This window comes from Amblyomma americanum, chromosome 3, assembly GCF_052857255.1.
Source record: "Amblyomma americanum isolate KBUSLIRL-KWMA chromosome 3, ASM5285725v1, whole genome shotgun sequence".
Taxonomy (NCBI): Eukaryota; Metazoa; Arthropoda; class Arachnida; order Ixodida; family Ixodidae; genus Amblyomma; species Amblyomma americanum.
The window spans coordinates 199,899,688-199,916,559 of NC_135499.1; the positions used below are offsets into that span (position 1 = coordinate 199,899,688).

Below are 16,872 nucleotides of genomic sequence, written 5' to 3' on the forward strand. Positions count from 1 at the left end.
TCGCGTACGCCACTCAGTTTTCGCAAGCTAACACTAAAATGCTCTTAATCATGAGGCACAAAAACACGCTCCTAAACAAAAACCGGCATGAAAATGTTGTTCAAAACGCAAAGCAACAGCGCTCGTCCTATCATGCATGTTCATTTCCAATTTTTTTTAAGAGGAAATTTCTTTCCTTCGCATTTACGCCAAGTACAACCTGCGCTTCGCGCAACCCTCAGGACCGAGTCAACGTACTACGTAGAAAACTCTGCTGAGGTCTACAGGTTCACTAAACCTAGCGCTCGAAGGGGGTTTTTCCCCCCTTTGCATAGGTGTAGCAGGCATTGGCCACACTGGTATCTGGCAGCACAAATAAACGCAGCATTCGCGGGCAGGCGACTTAAACGGCTGAATTAACTGCATCGTCGAAAGCAGTTGTTTCGTGCAAATAGATCAATTTTTGCCGCTCGCGCCCACATGCGATCTGAAACGGACGATCGCGAAGCCGCGACAGATCCCTCATCTGCGTCCCATCTCGTCGCTTTTCGAGCTTGGCGTTTCTCAGTTTACGGCCTGTCGCAACGCACGTGCCTGTCAAGAGCGTCTGCCTGCGTTGCCTCATGCGCCTGGAGGCTTACCATGCTGCAATGAAACGGAGCGGTTCGTTTGTCGCTGGCTTGTTGGATTTTCTAGCGTTTCCTTTCAAAACGCCCTCGTGGGGTCACCGCTCAGTCGATAGCGTTGCGACATTGTCGCGTGCGTGTTTGGATCTACAGCGTTTGCAACAACGAAGCCCTGCTTGCTTGCTAGGACACTGCTTTTTTTTATTTTCATGTGTGTGTGAGTGTATTTGGTCCTCCGCAAAACATTTTGGGGGGGCCGTATAACATCTCTAAAAAATAATGCGCATTAGAACGTAATGCTTTGAGGCTCGCTGAATTTCTGTCCCAGGCTAGATTAAATTGCGAAACTAAGCACCCTAAGAAGGGATCTGCTGAATGTGCGATTTCTGTTTTGTTTTTTGCGCTTCGTCTATTGCTTTCTCATGAAATGCAGATTCTCAGCAAAAATGCTTGACGCATGAATGCTTCAACAACCGGTAGATCGATATATCGCTCTAGTGGAAAACAGATAGACGCGGTGCTTTCAAAAAGTGCGCATTTAAATAGTGCTTGCCTAATTCCCTTTGCGAAATTCCTCGAGGAGCAGGTCGTTTCGAACGATTGGGATTAGTTGTGACCATACTGAGGACTTATATATGCTTCTGACCAGTATTAGGCAACCAGCTCGGGCTGTTCGTGGCTTATTTCGCAAGTGGGCCCGTTTCAGTATTCCGTCAAGCAGTAAAAACTAACCTTATGTCCGCGGTCAATACCCCCCTATCCTCCCGATGAAGAAAAGAAAGAAAAATGTACGCCGAAATAGTGTTAAGCGGTTTTCCTTTCACGAGGGAAGCAGAAAATTGTGCAGTAGTCAGAGAACTGGCCTTTGCAAAGATTCAAGCTACAATTATTCCCTCTAGACTGTTGCTAAGCAGCATTGGCGTAATTTTTTTTCAGGGTTTCAATAAAGCGAATACTTTTATGCCTGCTTCAAAATAACACGAATAAAGCTCGGAAGACGGCGCGTGCTCTCGCCAACGATTCCGCCGATAGCAACAGAACCTACACAGTATAGTCGCCTCTATCATATTATTCGAACTATCACACCTACTGCAACAACTATTAGGCTGATTTTCTGCTTGCACCGCTGTTGTATCATAATGCCACATTACGAGTGAACGCCGTAGTATAACGATTTATAAAGCTAGGCCGCAATAAACAAAACTTTATGGGCGTTTCCTTGCAGCAGTTTTCCTGCCTTACACGCTGTAAGCTGTGCTTTGATGATTTAGTTACGGCAGCGCTGGAAGGAATAATAACTCGTGATTAGTGTTCTGTTCTGCAGTGCCAATTTTGATGAAAATGTCCTGGATGGTTTAGTTGTTTTTTTTTTTTGTTTTCAATTAGACTATAATCTAAATTTCAGTACCGTAGCACAAATACCCCTGATTTCACAGCATAGTGAAGCGTCCTGATGTGCGTTGCAGTTGGCTTAACGACCTTGATGAGCATGACACTAGGCACCAGAAAGTTGCACCTGTGCTGTCTGAGGCGTCACTTTTAGTTTTACTTATACGCAGTATTAACAGATATATCTAAGTATGGCCCACGCATCACGTCCATATTGTCTTCTTGCGGACAAAATAAAGTAAACTAGAAAATATCATGTGGTAAACGGCGGCCATTTAATATGGGAGTACGTTGTAAAATTTACGTCTCCAAAAAATAAATAGGAGATGGAGCTGAGGTTAGAGCCATAAGAAATCCATGCGTCAGATTTCTTGTCATATTTGGCTTATTGTATCCTGATCAACTTGTAATGGTTTGCAATGGGTGCTGTTAAGTGGGATGCTAGGCTGAAGAGTCGACTTTTAAACTGCTGTGCCGATTTTGAGAAAATTGTCAGAGATGGTTCAGCGTTTTGTCATCAGACTATATTCTAAATTTTATTACCATAGCACAAATAGAAACAAAACTTATAGCTGTAGAGCAATTAGGTCTATAAGCTTGGGAAAACTACCATTTTAAAAATAGTCATGGTATACTAATTGCTTGTCATTACACAGCTTCCAGGTGGTTTATAGTGCAAGACAAGCCAGTCTCATTTTTTTTGTGTCAGTTCTGTAAAAATATCATCAATTTAAGCTCGCAAACCTGAACTCGTGTCTATTACTTCACCACGCCGAGGAATGCAAATCCGGAGCCAGGCTCAGTAATTTATTAGCAAGCCATGTCTTTTAACGTTGCACTCCCATGGGCCGGCTCTTGGTTCTGTGTAAAATATGGTGGCCAACGAAATGACAGCTCAAGTGCCAATCAGTCGCGAACCTATCTTCTAACGCATCGCTTTGAATATCACACTCAACTGTTCTGTGGCGCACGAACAGCTTTCTAAACCTCGGTGAATATTAGCAAAACTTTTGTAGCGGACACAAAATTCGCAGGTACTTTGAACTCCATTATGTGTTGGCAGTGCAACAGCAGCATTAGCAGCTGTTGAAGACTTACCAAAAGTGACGTGCGTCTGGTGACGTCACTTTCCTTCAGCCAATGGGAATGCTCCGGCCAGATGACGTCATTTCCTTCCAGCCAATGGGCGAGTTTTTTGAGCGACTACGCATTTTGGCCCCACCGGCCTTCCATTGATATTGTTTTGAAACTTGCGATCCATGCATCGCGTCTTTTATTTTACTTTTGTCGGCAACGGTGGTAAGGGTTGGTAACCTCTGCATGTTTCCTCTGTTACGTGCTAGTGACCAGCCTGTTACGTACTAGCTGCGACGAGCGAAAAGCGCTCCTCGCTCAACAATCCTTTCTCTCTCTTTCTCTCATTCCTGGCCGCAGTGAGACGCTCATGTTTCTTCACCAAATCTTCCTCAAGGGTCTCACAGCCAGAATGGAGAGCTGGCCGACGTTGGTCCTGGGTAAGCTGCCACCTCCGTTTTCCTCTTCACTGCCTTAAGGCTTACTTTTCCGCTCTTCTTCGTGTCCGCTTCTTGCTGTTTTTCTTCTTCTTCTCACAATGCTATTCTTCTTCTTGTCACAATATCTTCTCCGATCACATCCCGAGATCACTAACTCCACGTTCTGATGCGTCTCTTATGGTCCCCCTTGGCAATTTTTCTGAGAACCTCTTGCCATTTCGCGAGAGACCTTCCCTTTTGTTCGTCCCCCTTCTCGCGTTTCGTTGGTTCCACCCTTACCCCTTCTCACGCTCCCCTCCCCCTTCCCCACTTGTTACGTTGATTTTTTTTCTCACGTACTCCCCCTACGAAGTAGATTTTCTTCGTTACTCCTCGCATTTGTCGCTCTATTGGAGAGCCCCATTTGTATGTTTCTTTCAGCTGAGAAAGAAAGAAAGGTCCTACCTAAATACATTTAATCAGACGGCTTGCTTATTTCGCGGTATAAAAGTACAAGTGGTCATACGAAAAGCATTTGTTGCTGAACGATTCACTAAGCGGCGTTTCTGATCTTGACTCAGTCCTTTAACAGGAGTACTTCAAGCTAAGGTATCTTCATAAAAGAAACAGCCAGTCTTAATGCAACATTTTTTCACGAACACAGTGAAAATAAAGTGCGCGGAGGTGTACCAACGTTCGTTTTAACCGGGTATGGGAAATAAAAAAAGCAATAAAGAGCTATATAAATGAAAAAAATTTTGAGGCAGCTAATTTTTAAATTAAAGACGTAATTACGCGCCGCCAGAAAAACAGTGCTCAGCAATGTCTAACAGACTTGATATTTGTATCACTGCGCCACTTTCGCAGTAATCATCATCTAGTGCATAAACTAACTATTAGAGTAATCAGACAAGAAAACAGAACATACCTTGATGCGTTTCAACCAAACCACCCCCGTCAAAGCTTTCAAGCTCAGTTGTAGCTCAACGCCTCAACGCGTGTGACAGCGCTCCAAGAAAGACGAGAGGGAGATTGGGAGATATAACATCTAGCGACTTACTACAACTATATTAAAAGCAACGGTAACCACTTTCAATTAAAAACGCTGCAGCAAACGATAGCCACACACCGACTGCATGATGACTTCGCGCTGATCACAACATCAGTTGTCCCGTGTGCTGCGCAGTAGCAAATGATTATAAAAACACAAAGGTAATTTCAACGCCTTCCTTTTCCTTCCGGCGTTTAGATGGGCACAATAAAGAAAATGACAGCATTTAAACGCGAGAAAACATCCAGATAATTCATGAGAATCGAAACAGGCAATCAAGGGTCGTTTTGTAATGATTGAGAACAAAAAATAAAGGCTAATAGTTTTTAACGCCAAATGAAAGGAGTGGGATGTAACGTCGATTTGAGTGATATTGTATTCCCATTTAGAAATCGTCGGTATATATTCAGGTAAAAATATTAAAAGCAAATCACAGGCATTGGCACGGTCCGTTTCCTTTGGCCAAAAGCTGGTGACGCAGCTGGTCTGGTTATAAGTCCCAAACGCACAGCTTAAACATAAGTGGTCCTCTCAAGGATTTCCGAGACATAGCTATTCCTCCTGGCCACTTTGCGGGGGTTGATTTGATGCAATAATAGGAATAGCGTCCGCTTCGAAACTAGTTGGTGACGGGTGCCACCAGTCTCGACATTTTTTTTCTACTTATGTTTTTCTGGCCAGTTTTTCAAGCTTGAAAGCACGATCTAGAAACTTGCTCTTTTTAAATACAAATTACACTTTTATGCTATACCAACCTTGAATGCTGGACTTGTATATTTAGGTGACTGCCCTGCTTTTAAGCCACCGATCCATCAACCATTTCTTACTAATGCCTACCGCGGGTGCATTCACGTTATCAGCGACACCTATGAGCTATAGGCAGCCAGCCATTGGCGGTGCAGCCAGAAACCTGAAGTTTATATTCTAAATCAATTTTTCAAGGCGCGCTGAGCAGTTTCTCTGAACGCCGCAGCTGACGTGATAGTCTGCTAACCCCTGAATTTCACCTCAGTCAAAACGCCATATTTTGATACACGGGTCACAATTCCGGGTAGTGAGTGAGACGAGCCGTAGATGTCACCGAGCCCCAGGAGGCCATGGCCGCCTGGAACGGGTCTCATGTCCCTACCATAGTCTAATCAAGAAAATCATTGTGTGGGTAAAATGAAGTTACACCACAACCACAAGAGGAAGTTCTGCGGCCGGCATGGTCAAAGAGGTCTGGTTGGATATGGTCACTAATTGTTCAGACGCACTTGGCTTACATCCTTCAAGCTGGTGAACGCTGATTTTTCGATCACGAATGACGTACGACGCCTGTGACCTCAATAGAAAGCTCCCCCCCCACCCCCTACATCTTCCCTTGCGGCGACCGTTGTAGCGTCGCCATATTGCTCGCTTGGCTATCCTGTGCTCATGACTAAGTATTGCAGCATGACAAAATCAAGGACAAACGAAGAAGTTGACTTGGACGGGCGTTGATGGTCAACACATTTATTTATTCCTTAATCATGATCACAGACCAACAAGCCCAAACAGCCGCTTTAGCTATTCCTTGTGCCTGGTGCAACCACGGCAGAAGTGGTAGCGCCAGGTGTACACAGTAGTCCAACCCACAACATGGCGGTGCCCGCATTGTAAATGTCTTTAGAAGGGTTCGGCACCTCCTCGCTATCCGCGCTGCTGGCGGTCGCATGGCGGCCGCCAGCAGTGACAGCGCGTATAAACACGCGGTGGCGCTTCGAGCGCCGCCAGCCTCCCGAGGGATGACTGGGTCGCTCGGCCGCTTCACGTGCTGCGGTCCCGGCTCCAAATGAAGACATATCCACCACCGAGGCCCTTGTCGCTCGCCAGAGGCACGAGGATCCACTCAGCGGTCGCCGCCGCATGGTGCGCTGTCCGGGCCGGTTAGAGGGTCGTGTTCGGCCGGCCTTATTTATGAAGCCCCACTCGGACACGAGCAGAGTATACACAGGACGCCCGTTCCTGTAAGTTCCACTACATTCTAGAACTCATATGGGACACGAACTGTCCAGATAGAGAGAAAAGACAGAAACGAAGCTTCGCAGCAGCTACAGAAAGTGCAAAAATGTTTAAAAAAACAGGAAAAACGAATATAGGCAAGACAGGTACGAGCCGGAATGAGTACCCCATAGAGTCGCTCGCGGCTCTCGACGCCTCGCGTGTTGGACAGAAAGCTGAGCTAGGAATTTCGGTGCACAGAGAAATGTGCATCGTTACAAAAGCCGCGGATGGCGTCGGCTAGCCAGTGACCGGATTTGAAAAGCCGTTCACGCGAGAGAACGAAAACTAGCTTCGTGAACGATGAGTACATTGGCTGTTCATTGTCGGCTAGGGTTACTTTTAAACGTACGAACGGCTGCCAAGCACGACCCGTTACTTTGAACGCGCAGCGATGTAGATTCGAAGCCAGATAGGCTGACTAGCTTCCACAGCCCTGCATGGCATTTGTGAAGCGGAGTATAGTCAGTAACCGTCCGCGGAGTAAGGAAAAATAAAAGCGCTGGAAGATGCCTCCCAAGGCGTGTTGCGTCTTGCACGCCGTTTACATGATGCGAGGCTCGAGCGCCGTGCCGCTTGCCTCCCAAGGGAGGGCGTCATTCAGATATGGATGAGTTGCGAGTTTCCCGATCGTAGCATCGAGCGTTATGTGCTTCCGCTGATGCTGTGAGGTTATTTTTCTCCTCAGCTTCGAGAAGGTTGAAGCACTCACGTTGTGCCGTTCTCGAGAGGAAAGTTCAGCTCGAGCATCCCTACCTTAATGCGTGAAAAACGAGAGATGATTTTTCTCAGCAGCCGCTCAACTTACGGGAATGAAATTTGTTTCAAGTAGCAGAAAATCTGAATATCTGGCGATAATGAGGCGCTGTTTGTCCCCAGTCTTCTGCAAAAGGAAAGAGAGATTAAAAATAGCTGATTTTGAATCGCTTGAAATTTTGTTATTGCAATTTCGCGATTTCGAAAAGAAAAAATTGCGTCTGACGTTCGTAAACTACGTTTGCTAAAGCGTTTAAAGTGGGTAACAAATATAATAATCAATGTAGAACACAAATGCAGTGAAAAAGATGGAAAGAAGTTGCAAATTTCCCGCAGTTCCTCGTTAGTTGTCCTTGTGTTGCAGAAGTGTTCAAAGACACAGGTTTATAAGAAAAATACTATTGCAGTTTAACATAATATAATAAAATACAATATAATAAAGTACAATATAATATAATTTGATATATCATTCATTAGAAAAATAAAAATACACATTCGAGCCTACCGGTGATAAACAAGGAGCTTTAATATCATCAAAGTAAAGAAACAGGGTAATTTTTTTTAATGTTTAACACCGATAATACTGAGCCCACATGCTCGATCATCAAAATTATTGCATCGGCTGCTAGTGTTGCAGTATGCCGAATAAAATTTTTAATTTTTTAGCTTGAGGCTCCGCTTTTTCAATAAGAAATCTAATGTTTGCGTTCAGTACCTCTCGCAGCTGATGCATTGACTGTGCTTCGAGGGCTGTGTTAAAAAAAAAAACTAGATTTCTCATATACCGTAAAGCTATGCCGTCTGCAACTGGGAATGACTACTACTGAAATTTGTGCAGTATATATACGAGGTTAAATTTGGAGCTCTATCACGCACTCAATCCCTAAAACGTGTATTGTGAACCTTTCGTGGTGAAAGTTGCAGTTTTACATTCAGTGAAATTTCAAGTGTAAATTTTCCTCGCTCGAGCCATTCTAACTTTAGTGACAGGCAAATTTATTGCATAGGTTGTCGCTGTCGAGCTGCGCTGTGACAAAAATTAAATTCTGGCTCTTACAATGTGTCAAGTCAGGACAATTTTTACACAAAGAAAAGAGTTAACTGAAAAATTTGATTCACCATTCAGCCAGGTATTTAGCGTAATAAATTTCACCCGAATGAACGCTGCGCTCACAAAACTACCGAATTACTGCCTTCCTCACGCACTCCAACCAGAAAAAAAAAGAAAATAAAACCCAAGCTAACCTCATGGAACAAGCAGCGCTTGCAGACGAGGAAAATGAAAGGAAAACGACACACACTACTGCACTGTTATTCCACCAGAGGCCAACAACAAATGCTCTGTTAATGTCCTCGTCCTCGACTGCAAGCGTTTCTTATCCCATGATGACTGAAAATCAGCTATAGCCCAGCAACTTACCCTTCCCGAGCTAACCCTCTCTAAAAGAAAGGGCGATGCAGCAGCAGCCACCTCCAACTTGCTCCCACTGCATGCAAATTATTCACGGTGCTCGCATAAGACACACACAAGACTATGGCTCCTAACAACGAGGCTTAGAGCCCTACCTTATGATTCGAAAATTGATTTACCTCTAATAAAATAATCCTCGTCTTCTAAACAAAGGCTAACCCGTTTAGTTAGCCAGGGGCAAATGACATTAAGAGCGCAGTTGGGGCATAGGTAGGACCAAAACGTAAGGTAAACACACCCAGACCATAAATTGAAGCAATCTTTCTCTGATCTATCTGCCTTGGGGCCAGCGTTGAACACACACTAACATTCGTTCACAATGAGCTCCAAGCAAACGCAGTTACGGTTACAACAGCACAAAAAATTTAAAATTAACCTAGTGTAAGCTAGCGCAAACAGAGCTTATTATCCTCATGCATGTTTACAGCAATCGCATGGCAGTGTTCTTTGCGCTTTCTACAGAACGAATTGAGACACTGTAAATTTAGCGGACGTGATTCTTACATACTGCATCATATCTATATCCTTATTGGTTATTATTTAGCATTACCGTAATAACTTCATTTAAATCTCCACGCATTCTGCGTATGCTCTTATCATAACAAGCCATGTTAGATTTTTAAGCTCTGACGTTTCCCAGACTACGAGAAAGATGAAGGTGACGACGTCTCGTCTTGTGCTGATTTAGGCAGAGGTACCTGAAGCAAAGTAGTCTGCGCGAGGACACCTCATGGCCATGTGCAGTTGACAATGTGTTGAATTTAGTCAGTCAGTCAAATATTTACGAGAATCCCCCAAGGTGGAGTAGATTTGTAATAAGGGAATAATTACTCATTGGCCTCCACCCAAGCGCAGCCATTCGGCTACAGAGGTAAGCTATACAGCTTTCTCAGAAACTTCGTAGTCAAAGAAAAATTCGTCCCGGTCCGAGGTTCGAACCCCGGACCACCAGTGAGAGCATTGCCGCGTGCAAATCCTAGAAATAAAGCTGAAAATCTCGGTTCCTTTCTTCCCTACAAAACAAGCTGATGTGAAAACAGACCTTTCTTTCTCTCTCATATAAACTCACCTCTCTTATTTCTTCTTCCCTCACTCTCTTTTTTTTTAATTCGCCTGTGTTCAGAACGCCTAAACTGCGGAAGAACGGCTGAGCCGAATGCATCTTGACTTCACACTTATGCTGACTTTTCTGGCATTCTTTATTTTTGACTCGAAACATTTCTTTCCAAGTTATTGCAATTTTTTTTATTTGAAGGCAATGCTATGCAATGCTGATGCTTCGAGGCGGGGTGATGATATCTTGTTTCGTTCAGCGTGTGTCTTGAAAAAAAGCTTAGATGCCCATTATAGCTCACCGCGGCAATTAGTTTAATACTTAGTTGAATGGATAAGCCGCTCTAATTGACAGATTCATGTAGCGAAGAGCTGCTAAAACTATAGAACGCATGGAGAATGAAGCATACTATTTAACTACTCGCTTAGTGACGGCTAATTAAAATATAAAGATGAAACTAGTAAGCAAAAACTTACTTCTACTCGCTTACACAAGCTTAGTCCTCAAGGCTACTCAACTTCAGATGAGATTGCAAGTCTGTGTTGCGAAGCCGTTGTGCCCGTATAAGTTAACAGATTCAAAAATTATGCATCGCGTCACCTCATAGTTCACTGGTGAACACTAGCTACATTTCTTTGACAGTGTCGTCACCGGTACCCCTTAAAGTTTGTTTTATTCGTTACCTGGGCACAGAAGTAATCTCACTTTACTTTGATTTGGCGCCTTAGCTGAATATTTCTCTTGCCTCGTCGTTGTCGTTGAGAAGCGGGAAACGAGAAGCGCGGAGGTTAGCGGCAAAAACAAATAAATGCGGAATAGAAAACCGCCACTGAAAAGGTTAGTAAAGATTCAGGGGTGGAACACGAAAGACTCAGCCGTAGTTCCGAAAACTCTGGGAAGACCCAGTTAGGTGAACGCAGCCTAGAATCCTCGCGAGGAGGTTCAATCTACGAAGGTATACCCGTAGAAAACAAAAAGAAAAATAGCCAAAATATTTTTTTAAAAGCGCACGCCGCATCTTCCATCGGTGCCTTCGGTAGTTGACAAACAGGAGGCGGGGGATAGATGGCCCTTTCCAGGATTTGGGAAAAATCAACAGTATCGTCAATGGAAACGAAGAGCGCGCAGGCACACACGTTGAGACGAGTTTCGCGGGGGGACCACAAAAGGAGCGCGCCTTTGCTGCAAGGCAAACACCTTCGCACCATAAACACGAGCGAAGGCTTTAGGGAACGCGCGAGGAACGGTCGGTCCCTTCTCCCCAACGCACTCGTTTCGCTCGAGGGCAGACACACGCCCACTTACGGTGCGTGGCCTCCGCTCTTCGAAGAGTCGCCACCACTACAGAAAGAAGAAAATAAAGTGTAAAAAGGTAGAAGATGAAAAGACTGAGGCTATTTACTGGTCCTCTCTTTGTTTTCTTGTATCCCTTTTTTCCCCACGCCACCAGTTTTTTTTTTTTTTGCCGTTCTCAACAGACCTTTTTCTCTTCCCTTTGGCGCGGTCCTCTGCGTCTCTTTGTGCTAATGCGCCGACGCGGACAAACCTTAAATTCAATCAGGGTGGGACGGGGTTTCCGACACCGCTTCCCTTTCGGCGAACGTCGTCCTGTGCTTCCGGAGAGAGGGCGGAAGAAAGGCGACCCAAAAATGAGGCACCACCGGCGGGCCGGTCGGTCGGTCTTCAGTGGCCGATCGATGTTCCTTCACTGAATGGGAGGCGCTGACGAGAGGAGTTCGTCTTTTTTTTTTTGTGCCGCTTTGCCCTCCTCTTTTCCGTTTTCGTGGCCACTCCGCAGTACGTGCGGTGCGCGACAAGTGCTTTCAGGAAACAAAGCGACCTCCGAATCAACGCCGCGTTATCCTCGCTACGCGCCTGAACTAGACTGCTTCCTCTCAGCAGTCTGACAATAGCGTCGTTCTGACCGTGAAGTGCCTTTCCGGGTCGATAGCGGAGGGGCTCTGATTGGCCGATCGTACAGGTGGCTGGGGAGGCTAATTTTAAACTTCATGCATAAAAGTCGAGATATTTTCTCTTCAACTTCGTTTTTTTTTTTTTTTTGCTGACCTAGGTTAGCTTGTGGTGACAGTGAATATGAACTGTCCTGAGTTACTCTCAAAGTTTGTGGCTACACATGGCAACAGAACGTTAACTGCCACGTTACACGTGGAGTTGAGAATCCGCAAGATTTTTTTACCATACACAGATAACGCTGTTAGCCGCAAGCATCACGGTGAAGAAAATTTATGCGCTGCACTGATATCACTAGGCAGCCAAGATATTTAAGAAAAATAAATAAAAAGAAAGGAAATGAATAATTCGAAGCAGCATGTAAAACTCCAACTGCCACTTTGTTCTGTGCTGTTTTCAAATATTCTTTTTTTTTTTCACAAAGCTCGTTGAACGGATAATGAGCACCTGAGTACAAAGAAAGGAAGCTTAATACTAAAGCAGCGAGCTGTTCATTCCTGTACCATGAAGCTATGTTGAAAAATCCAGAAATTCCTGCGAAGATAGGCATGGCTGGAGCTTTTGTAGCAGTAAAGGACTGCCTTCTCAATATGCTGAGTAACAGCAGCGATACGGCGCAGAAAAAGCTAGTCTTCTTTGCGTCTGACTCGCACTGAGTTTCACGGCATGAACGGCCTCTAAAGAACACCAGAACTAATACAGACTGCTGTCGTGGCATCAACAAAAGCCTCTAATCAATGAAGGCCTCTTATGCGTCACATTGTAATTAGTGCACTGATGCAGTGCCTGCAACTCGACTATGCGATTATGGAACTTTCGTCCAAAATTTTTACTCATTGTATCGAACACAAACCCTGATTAACCATACACTCACCAATTTTCTGTCTTCCTGAAGTGCAATTTTTAAGGGCCTTTAAAAAGAAACACAAAGAAACGTTGAGAATTCCAAGTGATTGCATGGCACTAAAACACACAGAATTACGCAGGAAGAATGGAGCGTGCCAATCGAAGAAGAAATGTACAGTGTGCGCTGCCTGCCCAGAGTTTTCGCGGGAAGGGGGTAAGAGAGAGGTAGAGGCAAAGAAGGGGAGAGGAAGATAAAAAAACTTGAACGCGCAACCCAGGTGCGGGTCGCTCTCTTTAAATGGGTGCACTGAAGCTGGAGTTTGGCGTGGTATGTCTGTTACTCAACACGTCGACAATGTGGGCCACCCAGAGCGGCCGTAGTGTTGGGTGGGAAACAGCGGGAAGTCAGCTACACCTGCAATAGGGTATGTGGAGAAGAAAAAGACACACAAAACACGGCAGAAAGGTGTTAAGCTACGACCGGCTGGGCGAACGAAGTGTGTTCCGAAGAAAGAGTGGTGGCCCGCGTTTCGTGTACCGCCCTTCATAGCAAACTGCAGTGTCTACGCTTTGCCCCACTAAATCCGTGCAGCCTTGCGCGAGGCTTGCTTCCGGCCGAGTTGCTTGAACGGATCACAATCGAAACAACGCTGAGACGTGACAACAGCGATGACGCAGAATTGAAGTGCTTCCTCCAATTCTTTATTCTTGCTGTTGTCTCGCTCAAGCGGTGTTTTCCTCCTGGCGATGCGCAAGCTGCAGCTGACGGCGGCGGTCAATAGGGGATTCAATTCAGTACCCTGTGCTCAAGTAAGGAACAACTACGCGCACAATAAGCGGATGTTCAGTATGAAATTAAAAAAAAAACTATTGATCGGCCAGGTCGTGAGCAGTTCCTAAGAGCGCCTAACGGCTTTACAGACCGCTCTCTCATTGGCTAAGGCCGGCGGCTGAAGCACCCGCAGCGCTTCCCGGCTTTAGCGAGGCAAAGCGTAGAGTTTACCAGTGCATATATACACCTGTCGAAAAACAGAAGCGTCGCCTGTCAGCGTCCTTCAACCGGTCGTTCCCCTCTTTCCGCTCTCGCCCCATTTTTCTTGAAGGTACAGGTAAGGTTCCTCGACCTTTCTTGCTGTCCTGTCTCGATGTCTCGCTTTATGTGGCTATCCATCTATCTATACGTACACCTGCGCATAAGTATCCGTTGAAAAAAAAGTAACAGTCGAAGTGACAGACACGTACGACCCTCCGGTACACCCCTCCCACAACATGCCTTTGTGTTATAGGTGTTGTCCCCTCTTTTTCTTCCTTTGTTCGTCTGTTTGCTGTCGGTAGAGGCAACCGGTGCCGGGACGTAGTTCTCCCGCGCCGAGCGTAGAAAAGGGCTGTGCCTCGCTTTGTGCCGCGTGTTGCAGACGCTTCCCGTAGCATAGTGCAGCTTTGTACGCTTCTGTAGGCCAATAGGGCTGCTAGTGCGCAAGCGTCGCTGGTCCAAAAATGACGAGCGCGTTTTTTTTTTTGCAAGAAATTCATACCCTACCGTTGCATAATCCCGTCTACTGTCGCGATTTAGCTGTGGTGCCTGAAAAGGAGGCATGTGGTGTTCGTTGATTTTTGAAGCAGCAACAAAAGAACATGTGACCACGTAGCGAGTGAAATAAGCTGCTAAATGTTATTCCGACACCTTGAAAGATGACAATCACAAAATCTGCGATAAAGGCTTGTCTCCTCGACTACAAGAATGGGCGGACTACGCCCGCGTTTCTGGTAATTTTAGATGCAAAGCGATCATCCGATTATTTTTTCCCTTTCTTTTTACGAAAGTGTTGACGTTACTTCTAACTTTCGCAATATTATTTTCCTCGCTTACCCTCTATTCCCGTTTCCAAACAATCTTCGTGCAATGTCAACAAACAGTACCCGTTCATTAGCAGTATAATTCGAAACCTCACAAATAAACGATGCTTACAACAGCGCGTGATTGCGGCGACTCCTCTTACCCTACATACGGTCAGCAAGTGCGGCAGAGAAAAAAAAAATCTGTCCATCGCACGGAAGTTCCGATACGCGCTTCTCTGCAGGTTTGCTCTTTCAATCAGCATTCATCATTTCCGTTTAGCGGTTCAGATTACCGCCCGCTGTCGAGCAGGACTTGGACGTTGTCACAGGCCCGCACCATCGCGGCAGGGGGAAAAAAACAACAAAAGAAAACAGCACCGACACAATACCGCCCGCGGCGCTCTCTGGTTCGACGGCAGACCTGCGCTAATGAGGAGGCCCCGTAACCCGAAACTCGGTGTTTTGGGGCGAGGTCGCACGCGCCGTGAACGGAGGAGGCTTTTAGCACTGCGCTAAGCCACGCTGAGCCAAGCCCGGGCCTCTATAGCAGCAACCGAACGGCAAGAAAAAGATAGAGAGAAGCGGTCTCGAGCTGCCTTTCTTGTCTTCTTTCATCGCCGTCGGTCGGCCTCACGTTGCAGGGCCATCCGCTTTTCAAAAATTGCCTCGTGTAGCAATTTTCAGAGAAAAGAAACGACTCGCCTCCCTCAATCACGAAGATTGCTTCAGGAGTTTTCGCCCGAGCCGAAAAATAACAGACAGAAAACAACCATACTGGTGCATTGTTCTCGCTGGAAAGTCATCGGAACATTGTGCTACTGCTTCCCTCGAAAGTCGTGTACGTATTCTTGTTTTTGTTTTTTGTTTTCATTCCGCGCGAGAACACTTCAATTAAACAATGTGCGCAATTTTTTTTTTCCTGTGGTACCGGGTCTCCGTTAAAAGCTATTTAGTTACAAGCTTGGACAACACGGATGAAGAAAACTAAGTGAGACGAAATAATAATGCAAAAAAGACGAACTGCGCAACAAGAACACGGACGAAAGGGAGGCAGACACACACTAACGCAGTGTGTGTCTGCCTCCCTTTCGTCCGTGTTCTTGTTGCGCAGTTCGTCTTTTTTGCATTATGATCAACCAACTAGCCCGACAAGTCCTGTTGAGACGAAATAATAGTGAAGAAAATCACACGGCAGGAGAGCGCGGCATATCCCACATTCAGTATTTAGTATTTCTGCCGACTTCGCAGCCAAGTAGCGGTAGAGAGCTGCAAACAAAGCAGGATACTGCGTCACAACGCTGAAAGCCAAGTGAAACAAAAAGCTAGCTGTGTAAGTTTTCTTGTGCACACTGATGTCGCGGAAAGCTTTCGCAGTAAGTTAGCATAGCTTTCAAGTTTTTATCACAATAGTTTCAAATGTTAAGCACCGGGAACAGGTGGCACACAGTCTTGAGGTTTGGTCTCCTTGAGACCGCAATATTTGTAAATAAATAAATAAAATACAGCAATGGGGCGCACCACCACGAAGACTCACACATGTAGATGATTAGATGACGGGTAATGGGCACACCATGGTAATGGGACACCTCTTTGATATGGGACACTCTATAACACAGGACGCGCCTTGGCAATCTGGCGCCCCGTGGTAATGAAAAACATAAATGCATTAGGATAGTTCAGCGCAAGGTGCAGCTCCATGCATATGTGGTCCGCCATAGTAGTGGTAGACTCCACTGAAGTGGGACAATTGATAGCAGTGGGCCACTTAGCTGTAATATGTGATGTTCGTTACGGCAGCACACATACCAAAATGATACCCCGGGTTGGTACACCAGTATACTACATTAAGCATGTGTGCATCATTCGACACAACACACATACTGGGTCAGTTGCGAAAGGGAGTCTAACGCATATGGAACCCTCAGTTAGGTACACAAATGCCTGTATTGACAAGACACTAATGATGCTCAGTGTGGGTGCAAAAGCCTAGCGGAGCACAAAACAGTTATACGGTGGCCAAACAGAGACTGCCTTACTTTTGGCGTTCCACTATATACGTTGGCCACGTGCTTCATGAACGTGGACCTCCTGCCTGTTCTGTTTGCAGGACGTCGCGCGATTTTGCCCATTTAGTTTTCCTGCTGGAGTCCCAAACAATACAGCCTATCAGCCGCTCTCGCACAAGAAACAAGTGCATTACTTGGTGCCTGCAAAGTGCAATCATTTCGTTGCATCGGTTTGTTCTTAGTTCACTAGTGCAGCGTGTAAAGGAGCTGTCAAAGGTGGCTAGTACCAAAAAGTAAATGATTTCTTGTTATTTTTGCAATATAGCCATCTTGAGTTTTGCCAAAGCATGTTGGTGCACTCTAATGCAG

General features: G+C 45.6%; 1 protein-coding gene across 1 annotated transcript in view; it reads left to right on the plus strand.

Annotated features, from left to right (window-relative positions):
* LOC144125860 (ras-specific guanine nucleotide-releasing factor 2-like) overlaps positions 1-16,872 on the plus strand; it is a 306,954-nt gene that overhangs the window by 233,163 nt on the left and 56,919 nt on the right. The window contains exons 7-8 of the mRNA XM_077659607.1: positions 3,429-3,508; positions 13,762-13,767. Of these exons, the coding sequence (XP_077515733.1) occupies positions 3,429-3,508; positions 13,762-13,767 (86 nt within the window). The remainder of the gene's footprint in view (positions 1-3,428; positions 3,509-13,761; positions 13,768-16,872) is intronic.